At 41.2% G+C, this 18,488-nt stretch overlaps 1 protein-coding gene across 6 annotated transcripts in view; it reads left to right on the top strand.

Annotated features, from left to right (window-relative positions):
* Positions 1–18,488, top strand: part of pknox2 (pbx/knotted 1 homeobox 2) — a 96,920-nt gene that overhangs the window by 38,326 nt on the left and 40,106 nt on the right. For 3 of the 6 annotated variants that reach the window (XM_035177699.2, XM_035177700.2, XM_047343633.1), the window contains one exon: positions 14,830–14,936. In XM_035177699.2, coding sequence (XP_035033590.2) covers positions 14,850–14,936 — 87 coding nt within the window. In that variant the 5' untranslated portion in view covers positions 14,830–14,849. Of the gene's footprint in view, positions 1–14,829; positions 15,081–15,137; positions 15,153–16,823; positions 16,876–18,488 lie in introns of those variants that run through there. The other 3 variants (XM_035177704.1, XM_035177703.1, XM_035177702.1) reach the window with 3 other exon arrangements.

Genomic DNA, 18,488 nt, shown 5'->3' with positions numbered 1-18,488 from the left:
TTTGTGTTTTCTCATCGCACGGGGATCATCTGCTGAAAAAAGAAAGCTTATACAAATGTCTATGCCTCACTTTAATGAAAAAGGACAGTTTTGAGATACAAGATGGGCTTTGATTGGTGTCTTATTTCTGTGAATGAGGTGTCAGGGAATGCTTTGAATATTTTTAGGCATTGGGGAAACTGCACATTGTCAATGAAGTACAGAGTTGTATTAGTGTTCCCATATTATCACCACATGTTAGAAGTTAGTTCGGAGTATTTCTAAAAAAAAGTCACTTCATTGATTACAGATTTGTATTATCATGCAATTCAGCTCACTCTCTTAATCTGTAACATATGGGGGGACATTGTAGAAATGTACAGCACATTAAGTGTTTCAAGCACTGTGCATGATTGATAGGCCAAACTGCGCACAGAGAAAGGTGGAAGTACATGTGTCCGTACTAATCCATGTTAGCAGCACCACCAGTGTTTCAGTGGTCTACAGTGTATGTCGACCGTGTAGGATTTGTCAATGTGTGTGAGTGTTAAGTGTGTGTGTGGTGCTCCCTCTATCAATCAGGCAGGGCTGGGCCCTGCTGCTGAAAGGGGGCCACAGTGGGCCACCCATCCAGTCAGGCGCTCTGGGGAGATCCAATGTCCTTAGTGCTTTAATGCGCTCCAGATGTCCCTTCAGCTGAGACACAGGGAGAGAGAGGTGGGGGGAGAATGTGAGGCTGGAGCACCTTAAAGCAGACGAGTCTGGCTCACAGAGTGAGGCTCTGCTTTGTCAGTTGTTCTCCTCAGGGGGGTTGTTGTTGATGCACCTGCAGTTTTGTGTTTTTTGATAGATTTATCTTCCCCATTTAAATCATGACAAATAGTCTGAGTGCTGTTTTCTTACAGTCTGGTGTGGCTTTGTCTTTGTTGCCTCTTCCTTCTCCTTAGGGAGCCAACGTCGCCCCCCCCAAAAAAATTTGAGCAGTAAACTTCTATTTATTACTTGTATCACAGAGAATAAAACAATAGTTGTTATATTTGCAACAGTTAAGCACTATACATGTACATGTTTGTCGATGTATTTACCTCCGAAAAATCAGGCCCAGTGCACCACCTAAAGGATGAAACAAGTAGAGTCCATTCATTTTAAAAAGCAGGAACGAGTGACGTGTCCTCATACCCTCAGTACTGACCGTTACTCACTTTACTTACTTACTGACACACCCAGGTCCATTTCCGGTTCTGTTCCTATTGCTTGCTATAATAAACTGATTGATCTTTACTAGTTCATAAACTACGTATTTTTTATTAAAGCTGGGAACACATGTCTGCATTATCTCCACTAGTTGTCTTGCTGCAGTACATTAGTGTCATGTTTCTATAGTGAATGACTATATATACAAACCTGGACAGATATTTATTAAAATCAAAGAATACAATACAACACATCCCCACATTTAATACAGGCAGGAATTTATAAGGCAAATGAAAGTTGAGGACATTTTTGTTGGTGACAACAAGAGGACGGAGCATGGGTGTGGAAGCTCTGATCTCGAACGCTGTCTGAATACAATAGACAATGTGTAGATTCATCCTTTGCATATTTGGATAATATTGTAAGAAGCTAAGGGCACATTAAACATGGAAAAAAATGTTTTTGCGGCTTGGTTCGAATGTTTATTTTATTTCCCTCTGATTGCCAAGGCTTGGGAGAACAATTTTCAAAAGCCAGTTTTCAGAGTCTTTAGCTCTGTAACTTTGTCGGAGTTGTGGGAACAGAACGGAGCTTTCACGGACATGAGCAAGAGATTGATTTTTCTTCGGTGGCAGTAAACACAATGATGCGCTCAAGGATGACTGTGCTTTATTCAGCTTCAATGGATATTTGGACTTTGGACGAAAGGTAATGTTAGTCATTGTAACAGCAGGGCTATGACTACATACTGGCACTTCCTAATAAACACAGGTAGTGTTTAACAGAGTCCACTCTTTCAAACACTGCAACACCTTGAAGCTACAGCTCACACCAGTGTTGCATTTTAAATTAACTGAAAGGGAAGGACCTTGCTGAATGTGAGGCCAGACTTTAATCTTTAAACTTATGTTCTCATGTTGATCTGTCCTTCTAGTGCTGCCTCCCTTCACTTCTTTTCTCTTTTGACAGCATTCTCTTTACCCCACATCTCTATACCTCTTCTGTCCACCTCTCTGTCCATCCTCCCCTGCCATGCATGCTTCTCGCCTCTCCCCATGGCATTTCAGGGGAAATTTAATATGGGTTTGTTTGGTGTTTCCAAGAATTCCATTCGGCTGCCGGCTCTCTTTGCCCCCCGACACTAAGATAAACAGCGGCTGTGCAGCCAAGAGCAGCAAACACCACTGATCTTGGCCTCACTATTTGGTCTTCGCATTTCAGACGACTCCAGCTCCACTTCATTTTTTGTTTGTGTCCGTCTGCTTGAGTTCTTTTCCAGATAGCTTCACTTGTGGATCCACTGCACCTGCATGTCTGATGTGAAAACTTCTGTCTGTAAAAGCTTTCTGATGGCAGCCAGTTTATAGATTGTACCTAAAGAGCATATGGTTACATTTAAGGAACATTTTGCAGCTTCTTATGTCGCCTGCTGAGTATGTGAACAAATATGGATACATTCTTTGTATAATGAGCTCAGAACCAGTATCATAAACAATCCAGATTTAGCTGTGATGTCTTACTCTGCAAGAGGCTCGGCACATTATTCATGCACTTTTTATTCGCCGGCATATAATTTGAGAGGGTGGTGATCAATGTGTCCATCTTTCCATCTGAAATCATTTTGTTACCGGAGCTGAAATTCACAAAACTTTGCAATTACGTTACGTTAATCGGTTTGTAGATGTAGACTTTTTACTTTTTCTGTAGTTCCATGGTTCCCTGCTTCTGGAATAAAACTCAAAAACTAATCATTTGTTTTGTCAAGAAACAAACTACAGTAATGTTAATCAGGGGATGTGGTGCTTTTTACATGTTTTGGGTTTTAGATTTTTTCTGTACTTTCAGGGCAACAAGATTGACTGGACCAAATAGAGTTGGCTCTCGGTGCAAATGGCTTGTTGGAATAGACCTGAATTAAATTGACTTGTTTTGATTACACTCAGCTGCTCTTTACCACTGAAGGAATTATCACAACATCTGATGACCCTCATTCTCAAAAGCATATGTTGTACATGGTTCTGCATATATTCTGCATTAGTGTGTCAATAGCAAATAGCACAGATAGTTACTAAACAATTGACAGTTGAATCTGAAATCCTACATCATGAAATGACAGCCCCGCTATTAGCTACACGGTAGAGGTCTGTATATGTGAGTGAAACTGCATGCTCAGCTTTTGTGATTAACAACATCAGATATGTTTAGGAGTATGTACACAGCATGGCCTCAGCTGTTTGCAAATGGTTGGACAGCTTTGCTGCCAGTAACATAGCCAAACTTTGATCAAAGCAAGTTGCCAGATATCACTCCCTGCCCTGCATGCTCAAAGAGTCTGACCTGTCATTATCGGGCCGGGCTCCTCGCTTGTTGTACATGCCAGTCTGCTCACTCATCTTCTGGTTCGGTCTGACCTGCAGCAGCTCTTTTTAAACAGACTCCTGCCCGCCTGTCTGCCTTGTCCCGCCAAGACATAGTCCCCCAAACCCCCTCCCCAACCAGAGCTCTGCTAACGCTCAAGTGGCTAACACTACAGACACACAGACATGCACAAGTGCACACACGCATAGAGAGAGAGCCACCCACCTGCTAATCCCCCTCTCATTAATCCCCCACCACTCTCCTCAAATATTCCCTTCTGCTGATCTCATTGTGAGAGTGTGTGTGTGTGTGTGTGTGTGCGTGCGTACTTGTGCTTGTGGTGGGTCACTTTGTGTATTGTAGACCATCTCTAATTTTCAACATACAATATTCACCCCTTCACGGGGGTTTAGGAGATTCCCAGCTGTCGGGGCTGGACGAGCTATTACACTGGTCACCAGCTTTCACTGGACTATAGATAAAATGCACACATGTTCAACTAGCGAATGAAAACCTTTGAAGACCCACAAAATTCATTTGTCATTCACTTGACAGTCACGTTGCCCCACCAGTAGCTTAAGTTGTTCCAGAGTGACATGGATGGCACTCACTCACTGTGACAAGGTATCCATTTAAAAAAAGAGATCTTGCAGATGCAGCGACAGATAAACTGCACAATGTAAGTGCCAGCAAACATGACAGTGGAGGCAAAGAGCAAAGTGTCTGGGACGGATTCGGAGGGGAAACTCTTGTAGATTACATTTCCTCTCCATGAGCTTGGCCGTTCCAATTTCAACTGAATTTTTCTACCTTCAGTGTTCTGATGGATATCAGCTTAGCAGAGGAAATGCTCCCCCTGTATGTGTATGTGTGTGTGTGTGTGTGTGTGTGTGTGTGTGTGTGTGTGATTGTGTGTCGATTGCAGGATGCAGACACTCGGCCATGCACCTCCTTTCAACACTGCCTTAGCTGCTATTCTTGGAGATGGCTGAACTGAATGGATCACAGAGGACAGGCAGAAGAACATGTGTATATGTAACGCACACTTTTCATACTAAAACCTCCATGAATGTCTTTGGTAGCAAAAAGAGGATGACTTGAATAATACATCAGGTCACTCTTCTTCAATGTTCCCAGTAGACTAGTGATGCTGACATAATTGATGAAGCTAAACATCCTAAATGTGTTGATGATATCAGATGAGGATGTGAAGGTGAGCTGCAGTCACCTCATATACCATTCACTCCAGTCTTAAAGGATAATGCTGAAAATATTCGTACCTTTTTTTCTTCGGGTCAATAAATATTATGAAAGCACCAACACAATGTTGTGTTATTTGTCTCTATCTGACTTCTGTACCCGGTCTGTGGCACTCAGCCTGAATGGTAAATGGTCTGTATTTATACAGCGCTTTTATAGTCTTGCTTACCAGTCAAAGTGCTTTACAGTAAAGCCCATTGAGACTCACAGAAAAGTCAGTTTTAGCTCTTTTGGTTGGTCCATGGCCTTGGTCTTGCACAGACATAACACAAGGCAGCTTTGGTTCCCAGAGAATGAGTCCTACTGACTTTGGTGATTATCAGAATTCTTTTTTGCACCACGATGACCTTAACAATTTTGGTTTGGAGAGAAATGTCACGTTTGATTCTTGTCAGATTTGGTTCATGTTCCCCTCGGAATGAGCTTTAATAACGTTAGTGGTCCTCTAATTTTTAATTTACGATGTCATCAGATCAAAACTGTCCAAAACTTTGTCCAAATGCCTTCAAAACTTCTTGACATGTCCATCAGCCCTGGTGTGTTTATTGCAAATTAATAAATATTAATTAGCAAAGAAGGTGACATGGTATTTAGAGCGTCAAAGCCAGGATGAGGTTTAGATGGATGGATGAGTTCAGTCAGGACTTTCATACATACATTGTTTCCTTGATACTTCTTGAAAGGCTTAATCCTCCCTTCCAGCAGCCACATTAAATTAATGTGCGTTGGTCTTAAAGTGAGTTTGTCAGGTGCATCTGCTCATTGCTAACACGAGGCCCAACAAAAGCCTCGTCTTAAGTCAGTGGTGCAGTATTTCACTGTTACTTTAAGGATGTATTGACAAGACAGTAATATACACCTGCATAGGCAGTTGTGCAGCGTGCTACACTCTGCTTTTTGCACACACAGATCTTGTTGCACCCTCTGCAGAGAAGCACTGTATAATACCCCCTGAAAAGCCTACAATTAATATCACAAAGGTTACTTGGACAAGAGAAAATACTGCATTTGTAGCCACAGATTTGGTTTGGTTGGAGTATTTAGAGCAACAGATTGACTACTACTACAGCTCATTGTAATAATTAAACATGTCACTCAGACACATGGATACGTTGATTATATATTTTTAAAAGTTTCTAGACAACAGCAGAGCTGTATGGCACAGGCAAATACATTCAGTAGTAGTAAAAGGATTGATTCATTGTTTTTCTTCATGTTTTCATTGGATTTAATGTCAAGATAGAGATAGAATATCAACAGACCTGTCGTTTCATGAAAAAGGCTTCTTATTCTACCTAACATCCATCTCATCCATGGTTTTCTGAGCCTTGCATCGTTCAGACGCTGTTGCAGTGCTATTTCTGTTGGTGAAAGGGAGTGCACTGTTGGCACTCTCCACCCACCCCACCCACCCACTTCCCAGGAGTGTCTGTTCATGTGCCTGTATTTGTGTGTCTGTGTGTTTGTTTTAGGAAATGATGCAGTGCCAGTTTGTGTGTAAATTTATCCACGACAGAGCTAAAACAAAACTAAGTTCACTGAAGCAGGTCCACAAAACCATTGGGTCGCTGCTCGCCATGTTTGCCATGTGTGTGCCGCATGTGCAGCGGCGCGTGTCCGTGTTCTTATTTTTATTTTTTTATGTGGGAGGATTGAGGAGTGTGCTGCAGCCTACTGGGAGCAAACAAACCTCCACTCTGGCATATTTGAGCTGTAGCCAATGGGAAGCTAGTTCCACATTAATGACTGATCTCTCTGAAGTCAAGAAAGTAAATTTTTGATTATGTTGATAATAATCTGGTGCAGTAATCAATCAGAAACCTCAGTTGAAATTAAGAGCATAGCATCACGTGTGCATGCGCACAGACAAACACACATAAAATCTGTGTTATGAATTGTTAAATATTCTTGATTGCAGTAGCACAATTGAAAATTAACCACATTTGGTTATAAAATACTTGCTTTAACATGTCAGTCAATATTGACATGAATATAAAAATGAAAACAAAGTGAAACCTAACCGATCGGAATATGAAAATAAATCGAGACCTGAAAATAAAATCCCGCTCTTTGCTTTATGTCTCACTTTTTTATTTAAGTAAAAGAAAATAGGTTAAAAACCTGATAACTCTGGATACAGATGATTAGAGATGCTACAGTCATTTACCTGCAGCTGCAATGTTGTTTTCATCTTCACATTATATGTTTAGCCTCTGCAGAAAAAAAAAAATTACCTCATTTTAATAAGGGCTTTTAGCTATGCTAATGTTATTTCCTCCTGTCCTCTGAGAATTACAAAAAAATGTCTCTGTCCTGTAATTTGACCACTTTCCATTTTTACTTGAGACTTTAATCTAATTTTTAAAAGCAGAAAGGAAGACAATCAGACCGGAATCTGTAATATCCAAACAAACATTTGCATAAATACAAAGAAAACAAGAATTGCAGTCAGATTGGAGCACTGACACCATTGTCAGCAGTTAGAAAGGAAAAGATGAATCTTGCAAATTGTCTCACCCAGGGGAAATCCTTGTGTCTTCATTATGGCTGTGGAGCCTATTTGAATATGTGAAGGACGTTCATTAAGAAGTTCAGTATGAAAGAATAAACGGGAAAGGTTATAAATTTAAATTCAAGCATAAAATGTCATTGGGAATTGATAAGGACGAGTCAGTGGAATCTTTGGAGTGAAATCCGCCCAATGAATGAGAAGAGGAATACGTAGAAGAACTCAATGTTTCAAACTTAGTGATACAGCCCATTGGTTTTATTTACAAATTTAAATTTTAAAGTAAAAATTCTTAAAGATTTTGTAATAATCTTTCCAAGCTGCTGCACATTGAAGTTGTGATGGTTCAACCTTGTTAGACCAAATGCTGAGCATTACAATTTCTGACACTAGCTTGTGATCATGTTGTGAGTCCTTGTTCACCAGCTAACTCATTAGTAGAGACTTAACAGCAGGTAACACACAAGTTGCTTTGTGTGACTGAACGTACTGAGCCAAGCGGTGACCAGACACGCTCACTTTTTCTGTGTGAATCTTATTTCAGCAGCAGAACATCTTGCTCTGCACGCCAAGCAACACTGAGCAACTTCCAGATCGCTTTCAAGATATGAAATCACTCCTCTCCCCTTAAACCCTTGAGATGCAATCTTTCAAACAACAGCCTACATTAATCCACCGTGCCTCGCCACTTTTCCCGTGATCTTGCTGAACCTGCAGTTAACAATGTTCACAACAATGTTGAAACGTCCTTCACCAAGCTTCAAATCCATGCCTCCCATATCTTGTGGAGGAGGATGAATCCAATCAACAGGAGCAGATGAATAAATGATACTGGTGTGAATTGTAAGTGTGGGTTGGCGAGGAGCAGGGTGTTGCAAGGCTGGGCGGAGGGAGGGCTGCCAGCTCAGGTTAATGAGGTGGTCTGGGAGTGTGGACTGGGTCCTGACTGCAGTATGTGTGGAGCTCTCTTTAGCCCGGGGGTTATTTGTAGCCCTAAGACCACTGGTGAGACTATCTTTGCCTCTGGCTGTGAATGCACTCCTGCCTTGGAGAGAGAGAGAGAGAGAGAGAGAGAGAGAGAGAGAGAGAGAGAGAGAGAGAGAGAGAGAGAGAGAGAGAGAGAGAGAGAGAGAGAGAGAGAGAGTGTGTGTGTGTTGTGTTGTGTGGCTGTCTGGTGTGCTTGTGTGTAAGGGTAAGACACAGTGTGTGTGTGTGTGTGATATTGCCCTCAGGATGACACTGGTTGAAGCTTTGCTATCTTTGTGTTTAGTGCTAGTATTAAAATACAGTACATGCCTGTGTTTGCATGCATACCCATTCCTGAGTGTGTGTGTGTGTGTGTGTGTGTGTGTGTGTGTGTGTGTGTGTGTGTGTGTGTGGTGATGGGGGGGATATTTGCACTCTGATCTGTGTGTTTTCCGATTTCTGTGTTGAGTCCGACCACAAATGTGTAAACAGGGCCCCCCTCCCCTGTCCCAATCTCATTACCATTCTGCCCTTCCCTCCACCAGTTTACTCAACGCCATCAAGGCCTGGCCTCCTGGTGTTTGCATTGTAAATCAGGCCTGACAATAAGGCGATGATTAGATCCCACTCATATTCAAAAATACCTCATTTATTTATTCATCTTCCTCTCTTGCATGGCATCGAGATGCATAATATCTGACCAAGGTGACACGCTCACTTCCAAATGGTATTCATTGCGTCTGCAGGTCAGCCTCTTCACCAGCAAACTCAAACAGTACAGATCAAATGAGATTTCGATGGGGGCATGTGCAAATTACGGCTCATCCAGAAATCTGCTTTTTCTACTTTGCGCTTGTACCGCACATGTGATATCTAACCAGGTGTCAGCATGGGTGCTGCAGTCTGTCATGGCTTCACTGTTTGGAGTTTGAATTTGAATCCAACTTTGAATGAAAAACTGAAACACTGTCTCAGGTTAATGGATATGTTGAAGATACAGTATTATTCATGGAACACTTCACGATTCTGAGAAGCAGATCCAATCGATTACTAGTCAGACAAGCCTTTGCACTGTTGTTGTGGTTTTCAAGCAATTGGCATCAGGGATTGGGCTAATTTGTCTCAGAATTGCAGACGACTGCCCTTGTAAAATTATTTGATTATTTTTTTTCTAGGCAATTCTGTGGGTAATGAAAGCAAATAGACTGCCTCGCATGTGGTTTTAAGAGGCTTTTTACTACTTTGTTGAAACCAGCACAGAGAAATTTTGAATTCCCTAAGAAGAGCTTGGTTGGTAATCAATACTGAGTGAAGTAAACAAATGCATACATAAATATCAACATGATTTATTTTAAGGTGCAGTTTTTGGATCAGTGCTTTAATGAGAGTCAAGTTGAAATGAGAATCCACAGGGTTTAAATAAGATATCAGTTAGCTGTCCATGCATTCATTCCTGCAGCCATTTATCAAAACAGAACTTTCCAAGAAGCTACCCAGAAGCTATGTAGTTGGATCGGACATTAGGTGGAATTTAGCTCCCCAGTTATAAGTCCATCTTAGGTCCAATTGAGCCTGTGTGTGTCTTTGTTTGGAGAATTCACAGTGAACAAGAGGGCGTATTGATGATATTACTCATAGTCGAGCTATGTGCCGTAAGCAAAACAAGCTGCAGCCTATTTGTATAGTGCAGATCATAACATGCCTTATTTCAAGGCACTTTACATATTAAGGTCGAGACCTTAAAGGTTATACAGACACCCAACAGTTCCCACAATGAGCAAGTACTTATCATCATTTGCAGCTCAGTCATTTGTTCCAAAAGCCAAACCACACCTCACCCTGAACATATCAGGAAGTGAATCTTCCTCCATATTAGCCCCTCAAGTTCATGCTGCAGCTTCATCAAAACAGGTGGAGGCCGGACGTCCTCCACCACGCTCTAACCAGGTGCCACTCCCACCTACACCAGTTGTAGTATTTATAGTAGGTTAGAATGCATTTGACATGGACAATATTCTTTTGTGTGTGACATGTGTAAAATTGTTTTCTCATATACCTTTTTTACACCAAAATGAGCGTGTATAAACCTGATAAAAAAAAGGCAACTGACACCTTTCCCATTGCCATTAGAGGGGTTTGCCTATCTGTTTGAATTCCGTGCGTCATTTGACCAGGTAGTGAATGCCGATTGTATCCATTCACATTGCAGACATAAGCCTGTTGTTAGTGTGTGATTTTTGACCTGTGGAAAGGGGCCAAACAAACTCATGTCCAGAGTCCATATGACAAAATGGCTACAGTCTGTAGTTTGGTTCTGTTTGTTCGGTCAGTTGAGACACCATACGGAAAAATCTTAACAACTATTGGATTGATTGCCATGAAGTTCGTACAGATATCTATGGCGCCCAGTTTAAAACTTTGATAATTCTGTTGATCCTCTGACTTTATCACTAATACGACCACAAGGTTGATATTTGTGGCTCTGAGTAAAATATCTGGAGAACTACAGATTTCAATAGAATTTGGTTCAGATATTCAAGTTCCCTCTCAGGATGAATTGTAATCTCTTTGACATCCTATAAAGGTGCACACAGTCCATACTAAGCATTGCACTCCTGTAACATTTCCAGACTTTCAATGGCTTTTTCATTGCAGGATAGAATGTATCAGTCGACCCAACAACATGCTTATTTTCAGTTTAACCTGTGAGGAATGAATCCTGTGCTAAAAAACGTGTGTGACTGTCAGCTCTGGCACCTCGGTTCACCACTTCTTTACGTTGATTTTGCAGTCAGTAAAGTGTTGATAATCCCACATGAGAGAGGATCACATCTTTATCTAACACAAGTCCTCTTTTAATGATCCCGTGCCAAACCCCTGCTAGGTCACGATCTGGAGTCCAAGATATGTGCCCCACAATGCTGCTGCTGTGGGTTTAAATCACGAGGAGGATCCGTTTCCTTTTTATCACCTTGGCTCAAAGCAGGAAGCATTCCCATTTCACATTTAATAGTTCTACACAGTGCATTGAATTCACCTTCAAACCAAAGCAGACAAGGTTGAAGTGTGGAGGCCAGAGGCGGTGATTATATCATATGTAACCAGATATGGATTTTCATTTCAATGCAGGTGGTAAACGGAGTGAAACTGCAGCTTTGCCATTGACCAACTTCACATCAATACAGCAGAGACCCATTCTATGCTTGAGAATTGCTGGAAAATTGAATGCTGAATAGAAGCGTTTCTTACTGCACAAGGATCCGATGAAAAAGTAGGAGTGCCTCCAATCCAAATTCATAAAAGCCTTTGATGTTTGTTGGAATAATTTTATGCCTACTTCTCATTTTCCATTTTATGCTTGCTTTGAATTTTGATTGTGACTTCAGGCACTTTTCAATTGATATGCATGATGAACACTGTAATAATTTAAAGGCCATTGTTGAGAAACAAACATTTCACTTGCCCTCAAAATGAATTCTATGACTTATTGTGTAACCATACACCTTTGGTGAGTTCAGAGAGAGTGGTTGTGGGATGGTTATTGTATCTTTTTGTTCAATGTGTTTCTGACAAAGAAATGTGTGCTTTTAGTGTCACTTGGTAAGTTCTGTTTCTGTTGTGTTTAATTTCACTTTTGAAATCAAATGTCTTGTTTGTTGGTGTTGTTGCAGTGATCTTGTCTACATTCATGCTTCAGCAGCCGTTAGGGCATGTGTTTGTGCATTTTTACGTGTCTCTGTGTTTATTTATGGATGCACGATTGCCTGCTCAAATTTGGCGTTTGGTGGCTCATTCCTTCGAGGGATGGCGAAACTTGAGAGGCCGCCTAAAATACTGTGCAGTAATTGGAATTGCTTTATCTTCAGTCTCATCAATTAATGTGCAATTTTCCATTTAATCACTAACACGCTCGCTGCATTTGCAATTAAAATGAGGACTGATAACAGAGAAGATGCCTTTCAGCTGATACCAGTTGGAATGAGAACAGAAACCAGAACGCAATCAGTACACACTCACAAGGACTCATACAGACGTGCACATGGAACACTAACAAATGTAAACACATGCAACGCAAACACTCGTATAACCGCACTGAATGAACACACACAGATGCATGCACAAACGCACAGTGTTAAAACACACAGATGTGCAGCTAAAACCCCAAATTAGAAGTCATCAATGAAACTAAACCAGCATTCAACATCAGGATGTTGGCAGCGATGGTGGGTTCAGATGCCACTCACTTTGAGTTGGCTCTCAGCCTTGTTGTCTTGTCACTGACTTTTACAGACTGGGACATTGCCACAGTCTGGGTCTCAGTGTGAGATGAGCTCACTGTCTGGGAACATCTGCCATTTATCGTCCTGACTCTGAAGCATCACTTCCTGTCTGGAAGCAGGAACCTGAACACCACACAAGGATTGTCTTTTTATTCGAGGAGCGTGGGGCACAGACATTTACAGGAGGAGCATTAAAAAGGGATTTTATAGCTGTGTAACACTTAAATGTATGAACCACAATCACGTACTGATATTCCTCAAATATTTCTCATGTGTCTGTGGTATTAAAGGAAGATGTATTTGTGCGTCTCCTCTCAGTTTTCCTTCCGTCAGTCAGGCTGAAGAGGGGGTTAAAAGTTGTCACACAGCCAGGCCAACCACAGGTGATGGATTGTAGCCTACAACTGTAGCGTGACGAATTTCACCAGTAAATGCAAATACCAATGGTCAGTCTTTGCTGAAATGAAGATTGGTTGGCTAAACACATGAGCCTTGGGCTCAGGTGGCGTCAGGGTGACTGTCTATGCTGTGGCTTTGTGCAGATCCACTGCCTGAGGTCACTTACCTTGGCTCTCCAGGCCACACATTGGCAGTGTGCATCGAGACCAGCCAGGGGAACGTAAGTGGCCACAGAGTCCGAGACCATTGAGGAAGGCAAGGAAGATATTGATCAGGCAGCCAGAGCAAGAGTGGAATATGGCAAGTGGATTACCACTAGAAGGGGAAGGAACAGTCTACCTTGCTGTTGTTGCCAGGTGACATTGGGACTGTAGATGAGTGACTGGCAACAAGAAACCAAATTGTGCATGGTCATGGCTGAAGGCGAAGGCTGTTACATATGTCCTGACAGCTCATTTTAAGGCACAGTTTCTGAATTGTCTCCTTTTATATTCTGGGCATAGTTTTGTATAAAATCCTTACATGCAATTCTGGTAAAAATCATTATATGATTTTTGTAGTTCCTTTTCAGTAGGCCATGACCTCACAAGTTAGAATCAGTAACTGCAAATTCTCGGCTTTAGTGGTCAGGCGCATTTACAGTTTTTTTTTTTTACTTCCTGAGGCAGTTGTTGCACAGATGTTACAACTAGTACAGAGATTTTGCTCAAATGTTCCAGTTACATTTCAATAGGTTATAATCAAGCGTTTTCCCCGAGGTCTATACCATACTGCACCATTCCATTATAATTGTTGCCTGCCTGCAATGACCACACAATGGTTTATGTGGTATTATGAGGCATTTTTGCAATAAGCCCAGTAGCTCAAGGTATCCATGTGAACATGTGGACTTATATTCTTATATTCTTTTCATTTGATGATCCACATCAGTGGTTAAAGCACCAGATTGAACTCTGTAATGTCTGTATCAATCAACTGGTGAGATCAGGGCACACTCCTTTTTTAAACAATGATTTAAAACAGTAGAATTTCTTGATAATAAAGTCTAACCTCACATTTATTACTCCCCCAGGTCAAATAGTTAATTTACAAGACATTTTCATGCGGTGCCTACTCATAGGTTATATGTAGCTTCAGGATGGAGAACCTGCTGTGCTTGCCTATGGTAAGTTGGGGCAATGGCGGGGGTCTACGTGTTTGTGTGCATTTGTGTGTGTGAACACAATTAGCTCCAACTGTGGGGGTGGGGGGTGATGGTTACAGCGGCATTCCACAGGGTACAGCCCTCAGCCCTGTGGGGTTCCGGCCAATAGCAATTAGCCCACCAACAAGAGCCTTAATTAGCCCTCTTGATTGGCTTGGTAACAGCGCAACAACAACAGCAGCAGCCAACACATAGAGACGAAGACCAAGGTGACTCCACCACGATGGGTTGCTTTAAAGCCAGCTGTAATTAGTAAACAAGCATAGCTGTCTGTAATTGGTAAACAAGTAGTCGGGTTTGTTTGCGGTGTCATTATGAACCTGCTGCTATGTAAAGTGTTTCTGTAAAGGGCTCAATGATTGAGTTTGTGTTGCTCTGTTGTGTTTCTGCTTGGAAGCATTGTAGATCACTCAGTATGAATACATCATCCTATGCAATACAAGCATAGGGAGACTGACAGGAGAAATAATACAAATAATAAAAATGTCAATAAATTAAACAGAGAAAGGGAAAATAAGTGGGCGGAGAGGGACGAGAGTGAGATGCTGCGTGAGAATCTCATCTCGTATTATTCAATCATAGCAGCACCTGGTGGCTGCTGACATTAAAGAATGTACAATCACTGCTTGCACTGGATTAATTTATCTTTTTATTTCTTTTTTTTTCTGTTTCTTTACCAGTCTCAATGTGAAGCTATCCCATGATGCAACATGCGTCCCCAGCACCTGCAGTGACAATGATGGCCACCCAGAGTGTTCCTCCACCATCGTACCAGGAGAGCCAACAGGTCAGAGGTCGAATCACAGTTTATCACATTGCCTGACATACAACTCATCTGCTAGAAGAACAATGTTGATGAACGTCAAAGACCCTGAAAATCTGGGTCTCTGCATCTCCCACAACAGCACAAGTTTGGATCGTTTCATGACAAGTACTACATGACTTTCAAAGTCCTCGGATTGCTGTGCAGTAATCACTTCATGATTTGTTGTCTCGTGTTCGGGTGAGTTGCAGTCGTTGTGAGTTCATACAACTGACTGACAACTGGGGGGTCATGCACTGCGTGATCTTTTACCACCAGGAGAAACCCCAGACTGGTATGTCTGGTCTCCAAACTACATTTGATCATTAAAAACACACGTGAGACACGTGTCATCCTGTCCACAGAATGATAAATCAAGCAGGAGGAGGTGAAACAGTTCTTTGGACGACACATCACAGTTGTATAGAACTAGTAAATCATTGTTATTATCCTCAACTTTGTCCTTGACTATGTAATAACTTTTTTATTACTCAGGAATAGTAACTTAGTATTTGATAATTACACGCTTTCTTTGTGTATTATTAATTAAACTTAGTCTACTACTTAATTAAAGTATTTTCATGGGCATCTCACCACTACTACCTGCTTCATACCTCCTTCACCCCGTCCTGTATTCTGATTGGCTGTAGTTCTCACTGAATTATATAGATATTTAGGCTGCTTGAAAATTTGTTGGAGGAAGCGACATGTGTGCGAGCCTCTTGAATTGTATTTCAGATGACACAGCAATTGGCGACTTCCGATCGAAAACAGATTTCGCTCCTATCTGGGGCTTTTGTCAACGAATTGCAGAATTTGTCAGCAAATGGCTAATTGGGTGAAAAATCCTGCAGTGTGAACTATACACAATGTTTAGATTTTTGTTTGCAGGCTTCAGCTGGAGGAGGTGCTTCAGTGCTCTGCACCAGTCTGACTTTAGCGACAGCAAAGTATCGTCATAATGTGATTAATTAGATGAGGCAGATCTCCTCTGCGTGGTAAAATCTTAATAAGTAATGAATCATGATATTTATGCCCCCATGTTTTAATTTTGATTGCTACTTGTTAAATTGAGATTAATTAATGCTATAGGTAAGTGCTTGAAATCTGAAATGAAGTTTTCAAACCTTTGGTTTGTAGTGAACTCAATTAGTATCGATTGTGCTAGAAACCATTAAGTAATTGACCGTAGCTATTTTTAACTAGTAATCTCAGATTAGCAGTTAGATAAGATTATAAATATAATATAAAATAGGAATGTGTTACTAAATGTAATATGAAATCAACCAAAGTTAGAATGGTCTTGATGACCACTCAAAGCACTTTACAGTACAGTTTTGCCATCCACCCAATCAACACACATTCAGACAGTGCATCTATGTTTTCATCTTTCTCTATCATACATCAATCATACACTGCTGGCACACGTCAGAGGCAATAAGGGAATCATTAGCTTGCCAAAGGACACTTCGGCACGTGTAATGGGGGAGATGGGGATCACGCAGCCGGCCTGGTTAGTGGACGACTCACTGTACCTCTACTAATGTGTAAAAAAATATTCAAGTCTGGGCCACAGGTTTGCACATTAGATGAAGGTGACAAAATACATAAATGGCCATAAAGTACTTTTATTACATTAAATCAGTAAGTATTTCATGATTTTTGTTCCATGTCCTGTGCAAGTTTTCCACTGACCAAAATATACAGCATGTCTGTTACTGATGTTTTGGGTCAACTGACCGCACAGGGGTCACACATCCTGTTTGACTGCTTGACTTGTTTGATTAGAATCACAGAGTACATCCATTGTATTCACTGGGCTTCTGTAGCTATAGGGTCCCTGAGACAAAAATAATGTGTCCTCTTCTGTAGTGGATTTCAGTGTCATCCGTTTGTCAGCAGCTCTCATGAAACTGGGAGAAAGGTGAGTTTGTGTGATTTTGTAGTAAACAAAACTTTAGTACATTAGTAATTATATTTATACAATATAATTGTATATGTGAAGATGGAAAACATTCTATTCACTTAAATTTTATTTGAATTGCCCCAAATCCTATCATACATTACTCTAAGGCACTGTATATAATTAGGCCGAGACCTTACAATATAGGAGAGGAACCCAACAAATCCCATAACGAGCAAACACTTAGAGAATCGAGCGGGAAAAAACTATTTTTAACGTTTCTGATGGAAGTATAGGAATATTATTGGAATCTAATAATATAGTGAACGTATGTAACATGTATAGCAGTATTACAAGAATGTTATAGTGATACCTGCACCACAAATGTAACATAAGTGTCTATACGATTATGAAAATAATTTTTCATGTTGTTGATTTGCATGTTATAATTAAGACAGTGTCAGAGTGCAGGCGTGAAACGTGAAAAGGTCAAGCCCCAGTCTGCCGTGTTCAACACAACACGTGATGCCACCAACAGGTCAGAGTAATTAATGTAGCCCAACTGTGGCTGGACCCATGCGATGTCCAACACTGTGGATCATCTCGCGGAGGTGAAGTTGAGCAGGTCCATGTAACCCTCCTCCCTCGTCCACACCACCTCTGTCTGCTTTTTCGCCCAGAGGATTAGTGCCAGGGGAGAGCTCCCGAGCTGCAGTCTGCGCACTCGGCAAATGCAAATGAGAGCTAGTTAAGTGTGAAGAAGCTAATTTATTTTCCATTTGGGGCTGGGATTAAGACTTGAAGCTTCCTCCCTCCCCACCCTGGAAAAAAAATGGGGGGTTGTTCGACTCATTTCCTCAGAGAGAGCGAATGAGAGAGAGGAAAGTGGGGTAAAGGATAAGGAAGACAATGGGCTGTGTTTGTAAGCATGTTACTCTTCTGCCCAGCCCACAGCACAAATAACAGCTTGAGAAGTGAACAGATTCTCTCATGATTCACGTTGAAACACCAGTAGTCTCATACGTACAGTATGGTATGATATTCTAAGTACACGTTGATGAGCTGTGAACACACTTACTGAAGTGTCACTGTGCTGTTGCTAACTAAAAATTCAATATTTATCATTTAACAGGAATCTATATGTGACCTGAGCATGCGTTGTTCAATTACCTAATCTGTCCTGTCTCATGCTTTCTGCTTAATAGCTTCATTACAAGGCTACTGACCTGTCAAGCAACAATTATTCATTCCAGCTTCTTGCTCATTTGTAGTCTGTCAGTGTCAAATGCGCGTTGCATTTGAAAAGTGATTAAAAAATTACTTAGACCTTACAAGCAGCTGCACGCTCATGCTCATGGGATAACGCTGTGATCATGTGATCGTGTGAAGCTCATGCTGAGGCTAATTACACGCAAATCATGTTTTTTTTTCAGATTTTGGTCCAGTCAGTTCAAATGCAAATGTATTTTTAAAAGATGCATTCATTTCTCAAATAATTTTTAACGCCTACATTTTTTTGGGGACAGCTAAATCCATGCTCGTGACACATGGCTGTAGGAACAGTTGCGGTTGAGATCGATTACTATGAGATTTGGTGCAGATATTCAAATTTTAATCAAAGCTGCACTAGCATG

Source organism: Hippoglossus stenolepis, chromosome 15 (genome assembly GCF_022539355.2).
Source record: "Hippoglossus stenolepis isolate QCI-W04-F060 chromosome 15, HSTE1.2, whole genome shotgun sequence".
In the NCBI taxonomy this organism is placed as follows: Eukaryota; Metazoa; Chordata; class Actinopteri; order Pleuronectiformes; family Pleuronectidae; genus Hippoglossus; species Hippoglossus stenolepis.
Note: the sequence above shows the minus strand (reverse complement) of the source record. Positions and strands in the feature narration are given on the sequence as shown.